Source organism: Myotis lucifugus, unplaced genomic scaffold, assembly GCF_000147115.1.
Source record: "Myotis lucifugus unplaced genomic scaffold, Myoluc2.0 scaffold_1574, whole genome shotgun sequence".
In the NCBI taxonomy this organism is placed as follows: domain Eukaryota; kingdom Metazoa; phylum Chordata; class Mammalia; order Chiroptera; family Vespertilionidae; genus Myotis; species Myotis lucifugus.
In genome coordinates this window covers 17,629-32,421 of record NW_005872622.1, presented here as the reverse complement: position 1 = coordinate 32,421, position 14,793 = coordinate 17,629, and the positions used below count along the sequence as shown (strand labels likewise).

Sequence of the window (14,793 nt, the reverse complement as noted above, 5' to 3'; positions counted from 1 at the left end):
TATTTTAGTTTTATTCATTTCAAACGGGCCGTATCCGGCCCGTGGGCCGTAGTTTGCCCACGGCTGGTCTAGGTCCATCCGTGCTGTAAAGCAGGCTTTAAATCACACAAACTCGGATTTGTGACATCCACCTCCTATCCTTTCGGTTAGAGAACCACTTCGTGAGCCTTGTCTCCCAGGTGAGGTGTGACCATGTGCAGCACGCTCGGTGTCGGGCTCTCCTGGGAGCACCCAGGACCTGCTCCTCTTCACCATCAGCCACATCTGCTCACTGTTGCTGGAATATTAGGCCCAGGAGAGCATTTAGTCTGTTAAATATCACTTTACTTGCCATCATGTTCTGGTTAACTTTTCAAAATTCAATAAAAAATTTAAACTAACGGAAGTAAAAGTATACCTACTCTCACCATTGAAAAAATATAAAACTTTAAAGCAAAAACAAAAAAAAGGATTTATCCTATCTGCACCTACAGTCCTATCTTGTCCAGGAAGTACTCTTCACAATATGGCAAGTCCTTTCCTGATTTTACCCTTATGTTCTCTCTCTGTGAACACACACACACACACACAGGCTTATCCTTTTTTCCACACAAAAACAAGATTATGTGCACATAATGGCCTGCAATTTTTTGTCATGAATATTTTCTTTTATATATATATATTTTATTGATTTCAGAGAGGACGGGAGAGGGAGAGAGAGTAGAAACATCAATGATGAGAGAATCATTGATTGGCTGCCTCCTGCACGCCCCACATTGGAGTTCGAGCCCACAACCCAGGCATGTGCCCTGACCGAAAATCAAACCAAGACCTGGTTCATAGGTCAACACTCAACCACTGAGCCACGCCGGCCAGGCAGTCATGAACATTTTTCTAAATCAGTATCTGCAGCTCTTCCTCATTCTTATAAAATGGCTACACAGCTTCACTGTAGGGCAGAACCATCATTTACTTAATGTTTACTTATTCAGGGACATTTGTGTCTCCAGTTTTTGCTGCTCGATGCACAGTGCTGCCTGAGTAGACGTCGCCCAGACGCTGCTGCCCTGCGGGGCTCCCTCGGCGCCGCCCGGACAGGCAGCTGTGAGGGCTTTGAGCTTTCAGATTCCAGGTCCACGGAGGATGTCTCGCACGCGCACTCCTGCGGCCGCTCCCTCCAGCATTTAATGTTACGGACCTTTGAACGCCTTCCTAGTCTTGTAGAAACCGCATTTTCTTTTACTTTAACCTTGCTTGCTCCTCAGTGAGGCTGAGTCGCTCCAGGAGTTCACTGGCTGATTGGGCCCTTCCCGTGCTGCCTGTGGGCGCCGCGCCTGCTTCTATGTTGTTGGCGTGTGGGGGGCTCTGTGCACACGGGTGGGACTCGTCCTCGGCTCCCGTGCGGTGCTCTTCCGGGCAGGGCTCCATGGGCGTCTGCATCGCAGGCGCCACATGCCCACGGCAGCTCAGTGCGCTGGGGCTTTCAGGAGCGACTGTATTAGACCTGCGTGCTGCGTGTCGCGATTCTGCAAAGGCTGCTGAAGGAGCATGTCACAGTGACTGTGACAATAAAATGGTGAATGGCATTTTGGTTTCTGTCCAAAATGGAGTGTGCGCTGGCACAGTGTGGTGTGGGCACGTGTGGGGACCCGAGTTGTGAATTGAGACATCCCGGGAGGGGACGTAACGGGGCGGGGGGGGGGGGGGGGTTGGGGGGTGGTCCCCAGTGCCTGGGCCAGTTCTGATGTCTTTAGTTTTCAGTCTGTTCAGACTTTCATACCACCTGTGTTTCGTACTTTGACTTTTTTGAATCGTTAATATATTCATGTGATTGAACATTTAGAACATATAAAACAAGTATGTTTTTCCACATTTGGTTCCCTGCCCCCATTTTCCCTCCGACAGGTAACCAAGTGTTGCTCCTTTTGTATCCTGTAGCTTTGGCTACATAAACATCAAATTAAACACTGCATGTCCTCTATAATTAAAACTATGGTAGCTGAGCTGTACATTTACAAATGGTTAAAATGGTAAATTTTATAAATACATTTGCTACAAAGAAGAAAAACCTTAATAAAAAAGGGTGTCCAAATTACACTCACATGGTAGCAAGGAAAAACTTTACATGTCTGGTCGGAGTGGTGAGACCCGTGACTTAATTTTTCCATTTGTGTTGCAATGTTGCGTATTCAATAGTAATGATTTGACAAGGCAGGGAATGCCTCCAACTGTGGTGAGTGGCCGCGGCCCCTCTGCTTTCAGCGGGAGCACATGATGAGCTGCTACTGGGAGCAGCCGCGGCCCGGGCCTGCCCGCCACGACCCCAGCCGGCCCTACGCCGAGCAGTACCGCATAGACAGCCGGCAGTTTGCACGCCTGTTCCAGCTGGTCTCGCCATGGACCTGCGGGGCGCACACGGAGATCCTCGCCGAGAGGACCTTCCGGCTCCTGGACGACAACATGGACCATCTTATCGAATTCAAAGCATTTGCCAGCTGCCTCGGTAGGACTGCTGACCGCAGCACGTTGCTTTGGGTGTGAGTCTGTGAACACAGTGCAAGGTGTACTGTGTAGCAGGAACAATGAACTGTCCTTGTGAATGGCCTGACACAAGTTTGTGATTTTTAAAATCACTGCAGGCTCCTCCTGAGGTCTCTATGCTTCCTGAAGGGGGGGCCAGGCTCTCAGCCCCCAGGTCACTGAGCTGTTCTCATGGCGCCGGGGAGTGGGGACTTGCTAGAAGCCACGTCCCTAATGCTTACACATAAAAAGAGCCTTCGGAAGGCATGAGGCTCCCTGGCAGCTCAGCAGTCACCCGTCACCACCCTTCACATGCTCATGCACACAGTGGGCCTGGGAGCAGGGGAGGAGGAAGTTCTCTATGACAAGTGTATGTGAACTGCTTGCATCTGCTCTCTTTCTCCCAGACGCTATGTATAATGGAGAAATGAATGAGAAAATTAAACTGCTCTACAGGCTCCACGTTCCTCCCGGTAAGAAATTCTGAGACATACCGGGCTCTGTTCTGCCTTAACACTGACCAGCTTTGCGCACAACACAAAAGTTCTTTTTATTTTTTATTGGTTTAGAGAGAGAGGAAGGGAGAGAAGCATCTATTTGAGAGAAAAACATCAACTGTTGTCTCCCGTAGGCACCCTAGCTGGGTATACACCCTGACCAGGAATTGAACCTGTGACCTTTCTGTGTAGGGGACAGTGCTCTACCAACTGAGCCACACAGTCAGGGCCTCAAGTTCTTTCTGAATTTCATTTAGACTGGAAGCAACCAATGTTTCTTTTTTAAAAACATATTTTTATTGATTTCAGAGAGGGAGGAGAGATAGAAACATCACTGATGAGAATAATTGATCAGCTGCCTCCTTCACGCCCCCTACTGGGGATCGAGCCCACAATCTGGGCATGTGCCCTGACTGGGAATCCAACTGTGACCTCCTGGTTCCTAGGCCAATGCTCAGCCACTGAGCCCCGCCGGCCGGGCGCGATGTTTCTGACTTAGGGTTCCTGACGGCAGATTTGAGTGCCGTGCTGTGGCCGATGGCGGTGGCTCTGATGCGAGTGGGCAGCAGAAGCCTTCAGGACTTGGCAGCACACCTGCCTGAGCCCTGGCTTCTGACCCGCTGGTCCAAGGACCATACTGTAGGAATTGCTGGCCTGTGGATGTATGGGGAAGCCAGGCCTGGTGGTCTCAGCAGATGGCTCTTTTATGCTACTGCTTCTGAAGAATCCCTTCAGTTTTCCAACATGTAAGGCCTTGCTTCCTTTAAATTGAAGCAGTGGTAACCAGGAACAAAGGAAGCAGTTTTGAAATCTACAGGACCAGACGTGGTGTTCACCTCCAGGTATTGCATGAGGCGCCTGGGGCACTGTTAGGCTTCCAGGCCAGGCCAGTGGCTTTTTGAAATCTACAGGACCAGACGTGGTGTTCACCTCCAGGTATTGCATGAGGCGCCTGGGGCATGAGGTTGGCATTACTGGGCTGATGTGTAACATTGTGTACATTACCTCCGGGGCGCGCTATGGCACTTCATTGCTACTTCCCTGCAAACAGAATCAGTGAAGTTCTTTGCCATTTATGCAAACATAATTTGCTCTTATTTTTCATGTTTTCCTATGGCACTTCATTGCTACTTCCCTGCAAACAGAATCAGTGAAGTTCTTTGCCATTTATGCAAACATAATTTGCTCTTATTTTTCATGTTTTCCTACTAACATAGAAGACATGCATAGTTATTTCTTTATTATCATCATTGTCATTACCGTCTTTTCATAATCATTCTATCTGGTATTGCTAAATACGACATGATTGACTTAATTTTATTCAATGATTTCATCTTGAGTTTTAAATAACTTTATTTTGTGATAATTTTAGATTTATAGAAAAGTTACAAAGATCATATAGATCTCATTCTTGGTATAGCTTTAAATATATTAGTTTTTTTATATCATTTGAGATTGATATTTGATTCTCAATACTTCATATTGAATTATTGTTTCCAAATTACAAGTTTATTTCTAAAAGGCATATTTTAATTATATTAATCAATTTAAGACCTTTATGGCTTCAGAAAATCCATTTTTCAAAAATGTTCTGAATATATAAAATTGTAATACTTATATTGTGTGACTCTGAATTTAAATTGTTAAATGGAAGATTTGATTTATTATTTGAATTTTTATGCAGTTTTTTTTTAAAAAGTCTTAAGAATGCAGACTCTAAAACCTGCAGTTAAACACATCAATCTGCCAAGGCCATGACAAGCCACAATACATTTAAGTATTTTCATTTAAATAAATTTAATTTTAACAAATATATGCATTCCACCAATAATGAATAACTTTTGGATTAAAGGTAGGACAGATGCACTAGTTGGAAGAGTTGAACTCTCATGAGGAAGTTTGCTGCGGGTCACAGTGTGAATGTGGGCCCAGAGTACGTCTGTCTGCCTGGTGGGAGGCCCAGCGCCTGGCCCCTGCAGCCGCTGACCCTGGGCCCGAGCTGAGGCTTCTGCTGCCACTCAGGAAGCGGAGGCAGGGCCTCGGGCCCTCCGAGTTCTAGGAGAGCTCACTCATTGGCTCCACTGCTTAGCAAAGGCAACAGAAAAGAAATGTCCAGATGATTTGCTGCTGTCTCAGGTGACACAGGGCTGAACAGTATCCCAGAGACTAGTAAGTCAGGATGACTAATGTGTGCCTAAGAGGAAAGTTCGGCACTCAGTTTATACCCACCATCTTGGTTCTCTCTGATCGGTCTTTTCTTACGGTTACACTCAGAAACAATACTGAAAATAAACTATACTCTCCCACTTTTGGGAACATGCCTGTATGTCAAAATACCTACTGGAAACCAAGAAAACTGAAGGGTCACTACACTGCTCTAAGGACCACATTATTACTACTTTTTATTTTTTTATTTATTTATTTTTATTAAATCTTTATTGTTCAGATTATTACATTGGTTCCTCTTTTTTCCCACCATAACTCCCCTCCACCCAGTTCCCACCCCACCCTCTGCCCTCACTCCCCACCCACTGTCCTCATCCATAGGTGCACATGGATTATTGTCCAATCTCTTCCCGCACCCCCCACACTCCTTTCCCCCCCAAGAATAGTCTGTCCATTCCCTTTCTATGTCCCTGATTCCATTATAATCACCAGTTCATACTGTTCATCAGATTATTTATTCACTTGATTTTTAGATTCACTTGTTGATAGCTGTGTATTTGTTGTTCATAATTTGTATCTTTACCTTTTTCTTCTTCTTCCTCTTCTTAAAGGATACCTTTCAGCATTTCATATAATACTGGTTTGGTGGTGATGAACTCCTTTAGCTTTTCCTTATCTGTGAAGCTCTTTATCTGACCTTCAATTCTGAATGATAGCTCTGCTGGATAAAGTAATCTTGGTTGTAGGTTCTCGGTATTCATCACTTTGAATATTTCTTGCCACTCCCTTCTGGCCTGCAAAGTTTCTGTTGAGAAATCAGCTGACAGTCGTATGGGTACTCCCTTGTAGGTAACTAACTTTCTTTCTCTTGCTGCTTTTAGGATTCTCTTTGTCTTTTGCTCTTGGCATTTTAATTATGATGTGTCTTGGTGTGGTCCTCTTTGGATTCCTTTTGTTTAGGGTTCTCTGTGCTTCCTGGACTTGTAAGTCTATTTCTTTCACCAGGTAGGGGAAGTTCTCTGTCATTATTTCTTCAAATAGGTTTTCAATATCTTGCTCTCTCTCTTCTTCTGGCACCCCTATAATTCGGATGTTGGTACGCTTGAAGCTGTCCCAGAGGCTCCTTACACTATCTTCGTATTTTTGGATTCTTTTTTCATTTTGCTTTTCCGGTTGGGTGTTTTTTGCTTCTTCGTATTTCAAATCTTTGACTTGATTCTTGCGATCCTCTGGTCTGCTGTTGGGAGTCTGTATAATATTCTTTATTTCAGTCAGTGTATGCTTAATTTCTAGTTGGTCCTTTATCACAACATCGAGGGTCTCATTAGATTTCTTGAGGATCTCAATACATTTATCGGCAGTCTCATCAGTCTTTTTGAGGGCCTTACTAAGTTTATCGGTGGCTTCTAGACAGTTCTTTAAAGACCTTAAAAGTGTGGTTTTGAACTCTATATCCAGCAATTTTCTTTCCTCTATTTCTGTCATTTGTGTCCTTTTTCTTTGTCTCGGCATTTTTTATGCTTCCCTGTATTGATAAAGTGGTTTTCTGTGCTAAGTGTCCTCTAGGGCCCAGTGGTTCAGCCTCCCCAATTACCTGAGGAGGACACTCTTGGTGCACTCCCTTGTGGGCTTTATGCACAGTCTTGTTGTAGTTAAGCCTTGATTGTTGTAGTTATCACTGGGAGGAATTGGCCTCCAGGCCAATTGGCTGTGAGAATCAGCTGTGTCTGCAGTGGGAGAACTTCTGTGCTGGGGACACCCCTCTGGGGCAAGACTTGCTTCAATGGGGCTTTGGTGCTCACTGAGTCTGCCCCCTGAGTGTGTCCTTTGTTTCCAGGGAGCTGCAAACTGGATGGTCCCACTCTGACCTCTGGGTTTCCTGGCTCCTGGACCTGTAGGGAGGTGCTAATCTAGCCTTTGCCTGAGGCTATTCAGCAAAAGCCTCCCTGCAGGGCTTGGGCGGGGCGGGTCCCACGGGATCAACAGGGCAGGGCTAACAGTTATGGCTGCTTTCAGTCTTGCCCTCAGAGGCTCTGCTTCTCAGTGTCCCGGTAATCGCTGCAAGCCCCTCCAAGAGAAAGCTGCCCTTGGGTTCCGACTGATGCCAGACAGTCCCACTTCTCCCGTATGAGTCTGGGTCCCTAGAGACTCGCCCGGAACTGGAGCTCAGAGCCTGAGACTCCCTCCCGATTGAAAACGACAACCGTGCCCTCAGCCGCCAGCCCACTCCACATGCACCTCCGCACCTCAGTATTTACTTCCGCACTGCACCTCCTCTGAGTCTCGGTATGCTTTTCTCTTTCCTTCTAGTTGTAGAATTTCCACTCAGCCAGCCTTCCAGTGGTTCTGGCTGATGTCCGTTCCGTCCTTTAGTTGTATTTTTGAAGTGGTTGTGCGAGGCAGCAATCTCCAGTGTTTACCTATACTGCCATCTTGGTTCCTAATCTCTATTACTACTCTTTAAATGTATTTTTATTTCAGAGAGGAAGGAAGAGGGAGAGAAACATCAGTGAGAGAGATTTCATTGATCAGCTGCCTCCTGCACACCCCTACTGGGGATCGAGCCCACAACCTGGGCACGTGCATGTGCCCTGACGAGGAACCGATCCATGACCTCCTGGTTCATAGGAAAGGCCACATTATCAATGAGTACGACCGACGTGGCATACATGAGCAGGTCACCAGCTGGGGTGGAAAAAGATGAGCTAAATGATGACTCCTCCCAGGATCAAGAACTTCCTTCAGAGAATGCAGTCAGTGTGAAGATTCAGTTTGAGAATGGTTCTGAAAAACAGATGATGTACTGAGGAAACTTGCAAAGGTCAACTTCTCACAGGACACAAAAAGTGACAGTTCACCTTCTAACAACTTGGCCAGTGCTGACACCAGCCAGGTAGAAGTGATGCCAGGCACACTGGCTTGGCAATGGACAGCTTGGGTTTGGTGAGAGATCTGTTCTTTAGATTGGAATCTGAGTTGAAAATGCCACTAGAAGATTTTTAAAAATATGAACTGTAGAATACAAACTGACTTAAAAAAATTTTTGTGAAATTATTGCCAGGAAGCCATTAAGATATTAGATTAATCCAGTACTTATATACCTCAAGTGACTTTTTTACAGTCGATACCTGAGACACCAGTTGGATACTTTACACAACTGGTGGTCTGTGAAGTCTGAAAGGTTGGCGACAGCTGCTTTAGTTGGTTTTCTCATCAGTGACTCGGATATACTGGAATTCCTAATCCAAATTCAAGTCCCATATTTGTTTTTTCCAACCACGTGGAGGGGGTAACAGGAGAGCACTATTTTGCTTTTGCAAGAAAATATGATGGAGAAATGCATCTGGAGGCCAGATTGTATTGAAAGCTGATTAAGAGATAAGGGAGTTTCAGATAACCAAATGTAAATCATTCACCAGATTTTAACTTGTGCAGTCCTTGAAGTGAGACAAAATGAAAACTTTAAATGTTTAATTCATTTATAACCTTGAATTATGAATTTTATACGCACACGCGCGCGCGCGCGCGCATACACACACACACACACACACACACACAGCCTGGTGCATGAAATTCGTGCACGGAGGAGGGGTTCCCTCAGCCCAGCCTGCACCCACTCCAATCAGGGAACCCCTCAGGGGATGTCTAACCACCAGTTTAGGCCCGATCCCTATGTGGGATCGGGCCTAAACCGACGGTCAAACTCCCCTCTCACAATCTGGGACCACTGGCTCCTAACCACTCACTTGCCTGATTGCCCCTAACCCAGGGGTGCGCAAACTTTTTGACTCGAGGGCCACAATGGGTTCTTAAACTGGACTGGAGGGCCGGAACAAAAGCATGGATGGAGTGTTTGTGTGAACTAATACAAATTCAAAGTAAACATCATTACATAAAAGGGTACGGTCTTTTTTTTTTTAGTTTTATTCATTTCAAACGGGTCGGATCCGGCCCGCGGGCCGTAGTTTGCCCACGGCTGCCCTAACCTCTCTGCCTGCCTGCCTGATCACCCCCAACTGCCCTCCTCTGCCGGCCAATTTGGTTCTGATTGGTCAGTTTCTATGCTAGTCAGCATCTCTGGGCCTGATCAGCAGCCCGGTGGAGGCCTGGAGAGAAATGGAGGTGCGGCTGTTGGCCAGGCTGGGAGAGAGAGGCAAGTTCTGATCAAGGGCTGCCACAGTGGCTACGGATCAGACCCTGCCTCTCTCTCTGCAGGCCTTTCTCTGGGCCTGATCTGCAGCCCCTAAGGCAGTCAGTGCTGGGTTGCCACAAGCCTTAGATGTTATGACCCTGGCTCTTTATTATATAGATTGGAATTACAAAAATAAGGTTACATTTATAATAAAAGTTCAAATAGCTCATTAAAAGGCTGCAAGTACATTTGAGGATTGTATATAAACTCGGTTTACTCTTCCCTAATGCATTGTGTCCTAGTGCCCAGTCAGGTCGTGTTTTCTGTGCCAGAACTGGAGAGGTCGGAAGCCCTGCTCTGTGGTTGATTGGCCTTTCCAGTTCTGTCACTGTTGATTTTATCTGCCTCTTTTCTGGACACTGTCCACCGTGTGAATCTTCCTGCCGTAGACTCCCATGACATTTGTGTTTATTGGTTCTTGCGTTGAAGCATGTTAGTGACTTGTGAATAGGTTTGTTTGGTATACCAAGGTCTGAGGATAGAGACCGTGTCCTGTTGACATCTCAGGGCCTGTTTCCCAGGAGTCCATTTCCATCATGCTGGCCCCAGGACCACCCAGTGTTTGTAATTTTCCTCCTATTCAGTTCTGAGTGGCTTCACATGTGCCACTGTGTAGAATTTGTCTTGGGCAAAGTTGGGAAAGAGAATGACTATCTTTGTAATAGAAAAGAAAAAAATAAGGAAAAAAAACAGAAACCTGTCAAGGAGAGGGTAGCTTATCAAGGCTTTGGTACCATTTTGTGGGCATTTGTTCCATCACAACTGAATTTTGCCTTTGATTTCACAGTGAATGGTTTACAAATAAGCTGAGGTTGCTTTTAAAATGAGGATCCTTTGTCCATAACCCCCTTTATAAGTTTTATTAATCTATAAATCATACTGTACAATTTATTTAAAGTGTGCAGCTTGTCATCACCCCAGAAAGCAAGCCCATACCGTGTGGCTTTGCCCCAGTTCATCCATTTTCCTCTGGAGCAGCGGTTCTCAACCTGTGGATCATGACCATCGGAAAACACATATAGCATTATCAGATATTTATGATTCATAACAGTAGAAAAATTAGTTATGAAGTAGCAACAAAAATAATTTTATGGTTGGGGGGTCACCACAACATGAGGAACTGTATTAAAGGGTCGCGGCATTAGGAAGGTTGAGAACCACTGCTCTGTGGAGTCTACAGACTTGCCTCGTCCAGGCATTTCATAGAAAGGGAATCATGCGGTATGTGCTCTTGTCTGGCTGCTTTCACTTAGTACGTTTTAAAGGTTCATCAGGGTGGCAGCATGTACCAATATGTCATTTGTGGCTAAATGTGATACGGGCATGCCATAATTTATCCATTCACCAATTCTTAGGAACAACGCTGCTACAGGCACCGGTGTACAAGTTTTTGAGCTGACACTTTTCCATTCCCATTTGGTGTATACCTACCTGTCTAGTGGAATTTTGGGGTTGAATAGTAATTTATGTTTAACTTTTTGAGGAACTGCCAGACTTCTTCCCAAAGGGCTGTAATACCTTCTACTCCATCAGCAGTGCATTAGGGTTCTGATATAACTGGACCTTTGTGCAATTCAAAACTTGTAATAAAGTGCTTTGCATCCAGTAAAGCTTTTTGCAGTTTGTTAGAAATTATATAACAGCATGTGCTCAGGGGAAAACAACACGAGAAGTTTAAATTCCCTGTTAACCCATCTCAAGATTCTGTGTAAAATTTGTGTGTAGGACATACGTACATATAAACTGACTTGTATTTAAACACAATGGATCTTACTCCACACACTTCCCGGCCAGTGCCTGTCAGTCCTATGAACTGGCACGTCATTAACCGCAGCAGGATTGGCACCAGGGAAAGGCATCACCTTGGTGTGCACTGGGCTCCGCAGATCCTGCAAAGGCTGCAGCTGAGGTTGGGGGCTGCTGGCTTAGCTTACTTATCTATTAGCTTCTTTACCTAAAAAGCTTTGATTTTGGTTACAGTAATTTGTTCAATCTCTTTTTAAGCCCTCACTGAAGATGACCAAGACAGCCAGTCACCACTGAAGAACCCTCTGCTGTCCACATCAAGACCCCTGGTCTTTGGGAAAGCAAAAGGCATGTACCTTTTCACTGTCAGGAGCCAGCTGGTGGCTCTCCTTAGACTTTCCCCGTCCTGAGACTCAGTACTGAGCACACTGCTTCCCAAGGCCAGGAGCCCACAGGGCTGCAGTGTCCCGGGTGACTGCCCACGGTCCTCTAGTAGCAAGTCACCCAGCAGCCACACCCCCTTCGTGGTCCTTTGCTCTCTCCCATTTACCTAGGCTGTTTGTAGATCTTGGTTTAATTTCTCACCTCCCCTTCTCTGTTTTGCTTTTACTGAAATTATTTAAACTATATATTGTTTCCTTTGTCTCAGATGATGCCTCCGACTACAAGAAACAGCTAAAGCAGATGATTAAGGATTTAGCCAAAGAAAAAGCTAAATCTGAGACTGAGTTGCCCCAAATGAGCCAGGTATGGACTATATTCTGTGTGAAGAATTAACTTTTGTCGATCTGTTCAGAAGTAAGCCTAATAATTAAGCTGGGGCTCCTTTACCACCAAAGCCATAATCAAAGGGTTTTGTAACTTCTGGGAGCTAGACATTGTGGTAATTAAAATGTCTTCAGAACAGGACACACTGCTTCCTAGATTTTTAAAAAATATTTTTGATTTCAGAGAGAGGGAGAGATAGAAACATCAATGAGAAGGAATCATTGACCAGCTGCCTCCCGCACACCCCTTACTGGAGATCAAGCCCACAACCTGGGCATGTGCCCTCGACCTTTATGGAACCCAGGACCCTTCAGTCCACAGGCTGAGGCTCTAGCCAGAGTCAAACTAGCCAGGGCTGGTTCATGTCTTTGAAAGGTTTTTCTATCACACCCATTTACCCAGGTCATGATCAAGTCAGTTTCTTCCCTGGTGATAGCATATGGGGGCACTGTGGACACAGCTTTCTTCCCTAAAAAACTAGTATACTCCAGTTGCTTCAACACCAGTTGAATCTCCAAAACCTTGGTTTCTATGCCACATCCCAGCACTTGTGGGTTGAAAGGTGTGCACACACTCAATAGCTGTGTAGATGAATAGCACACTTCTGAGTGTGCTGAAATTCCTTGGAGGCAAAAGGCAGAGGCTACCTTTTCTCATGTTTTGCTTCCCAGTTCTTTTAAGAATGCACTATACTTCCATCCTGGTCATGCTGCTATATACTTTTTTATATTCCAGAGAGAATTTATCCAGTTCTGTAAAACTTTGTACAGCATGTTCCACGAAGACCCAGAGGAAAACAACTTGTACCAAGCCATCGCCACGGTCACCACGCTCCTGCTACAGATCGGGGAGGTGGGGCAGCACAGCAGCAGCAGCAGCAGCTTGGGGAGCTGCTCCCAGGAGAGCGGGGAGGGGCCGCGGGCCTCAGCACCTTCTCCTGAGCAGGACTCTGTTTTTGTGGACACAGACACTGGGACAGCTCCCCAGGACGCCAGGGCATTTCCTGAAGAGGCGGAAGGGGACTGGACAGTCTCCCTTGAACACATATTAGCTTCACTTCTGACTGAACAGTCATTAGTAAACTTTTTTGAAAAGCCACTGGACATTAAATCCAAACTTGAAAATGCCAAGATCAATCAGTACAACCTCAAAACTTTAGAAATGAGCAGCCAATCACTGCCTGAACTTAAGCAAGATAGTGACTTGCTGAGATGAGTTGGCCATAACAAAGCAAGAACCACCCATTTGTGGACTGTCGGCCCCATAAATCCAGGTTTCAGTCTCATTCATTCTGAGTATAGTCTATGTTCTGGGCATCCAGGTAAGCAACCTGACAGCCCCAACTGTGGCCAGAACTGATGCAACCCTCAACATTGTGTTCTTTATTAAGAGGGAGAGACACTGATACTGGTTGCCTCCCATACAAACCCTGGCCTGGGATGGGACCTGCAACCTGTCACGTGCCCTGACTGGAAATCAAACCTGTAGCCTTCCGGTGCGCAGGATGCCGCTCCAACAAACTGAGCCACAGCAGCCAGGCCAGGCCGTTTGACTATCAGATTCACTGAAATAGGCACCACCGCTGCTGTGTTTTCATTCAGATAGAACACGGGTCCAAGGCTCCATGCTAACCCAGACTAAGAAACGCCCAAGCTCATTTTTCACTTGGATAATGGGAGGTCTAGAGTCAAGTTCACTTTGAAGATCTAAGAGCCACTGTCTATGCAATTGCATCTGGCTTTTTCTTTGCACAAATTTTGTTTCAATGCTGGTAATTGAAACCATTTTAATATATTTGGTTGTATTCACTTTCCTTACAAAAATGTTGTGTATAAATCATGCTATCAATGTTGGCCTCCAAGATTTTTAATAAGAAATTTTTGTACCGACTTTGGTCCTTGTTTATACCTCGCAGTATTTGAGTTCTGAGGTCTGGGTTGTGCAGTGAACAGAGGCTGGAGGACTTCCCCCTACCCCCCCCCAATACCTGGTGCTCTAAGTCAGCAGTGCACCACGGTGGGGTCTTTAACCCTTGCAATTCTGCACACAGTAATGTAGTATCATCCCTGCAACACTGTTCTCAGCCGTATTCAGATTTTGGGCTGGATAAGCTTTAGCCCTCTGGGCTTTAGCCCCATGTAAACTGGAACTAAAAATATCTCATGGGGAGAGAACCAAGATGGCGGCGTAGGGAGCGGACCTGTGTGTGCTGCTCTCTCACAGCATCACTGAAACTATCAACTATGAAGTAAACAACCGCCACTCAGAACCATGGGGAAGTTGGCCCAGTGGGAGATCTACAACTGGAGGAAAAGAAAGAAGCGCAGTGAGACTGAGTGGGAGCTACGGAGGCACCAAAACCAGAGGTACGCAGTCACACGCCCACGCGGGCTGCAAATGGATTCTCGGTTTTTTACGAACCCTCGAATCCTCTGGGCTTGCTCAGGGCGGGTCTCTGAGGCCCCAGATCCCACAGGGAGAGGCGGCCACGGCCTTGCAGTGGTCGGAGAGCGAGGGAAGCTCTGACACGTGGCTGCTCGCCGGCACTGAGGGACAAGAAGTCCTGGTGTCCCGGGGAGGCGAGGGGCGCGGAGCCGCCGCCATCGCTATTTCCTCCACGCTGGCGACTCCCTGTGACCCCGCCCTACCCTCAGGGCTGTGCCAGAGGCACAAGAGGGAATGACTGTGCTTTTACAAACTCTCAAATCCACTGAGCTGGTTCGGGCGGGTCTCTGAGGCCCCAGGCCCCAAGGCGAGAGACGGCACGGCCTTCCAGCGGGTCAGAAAGCGAGGGAGGCTCTGGCGCTCGGCTGCTCGCCGGCACTGGGGGACGCAAAGTCCTGGAGTCCTGGATAGGCAAGGGGCCGCTGAGTCTCCACACGGCGACTCCCTGTGACCCCGCCCTACGCAATTTACATTCCCATC

General features: G+C 46.5%; 1 protein-coding gene across 1 annotated transcript in view; it reads left to right on the top strand.

Annotated features, from left to right (window-relative positions):
• Positions 1 to 13,758, top strand: part of TBC1D8 (TBC1 domain family member 8) — a gene marked incomplete at its 5' end in the record, with an annotated part of 33,167 nt that extends 19,409 nt beyond the window's left edge. Inside the window, 5 exons of the mRNA XM_006107919.3 lie at positions 2,242 to 2,482; positions 2,907 to 2,972; positions 11,359 to 11,448; positions 11,750 to 11,847; positions 12,604 to 13,758. Coding sequence (XP_006107981.3) covers positions 2,242 to 2,482; positions 2,907 to 2,972; positions 11,359 to 11,448; positions 11,750 to 11,847; positions 12,604 to 13,083 — 975 coding nt within the window. The remainder of the gene's footprint in view (positions 1 to 2,241; positions 2,483 to 2,906; positions 2,973 to 11,358; positions 11,449 to 11,749; positions 11,848 to 12,603) is intronic.
• Between the last annotated feature and the right edge of the window lie 1,035 nt (positions 13,759 to 14,793).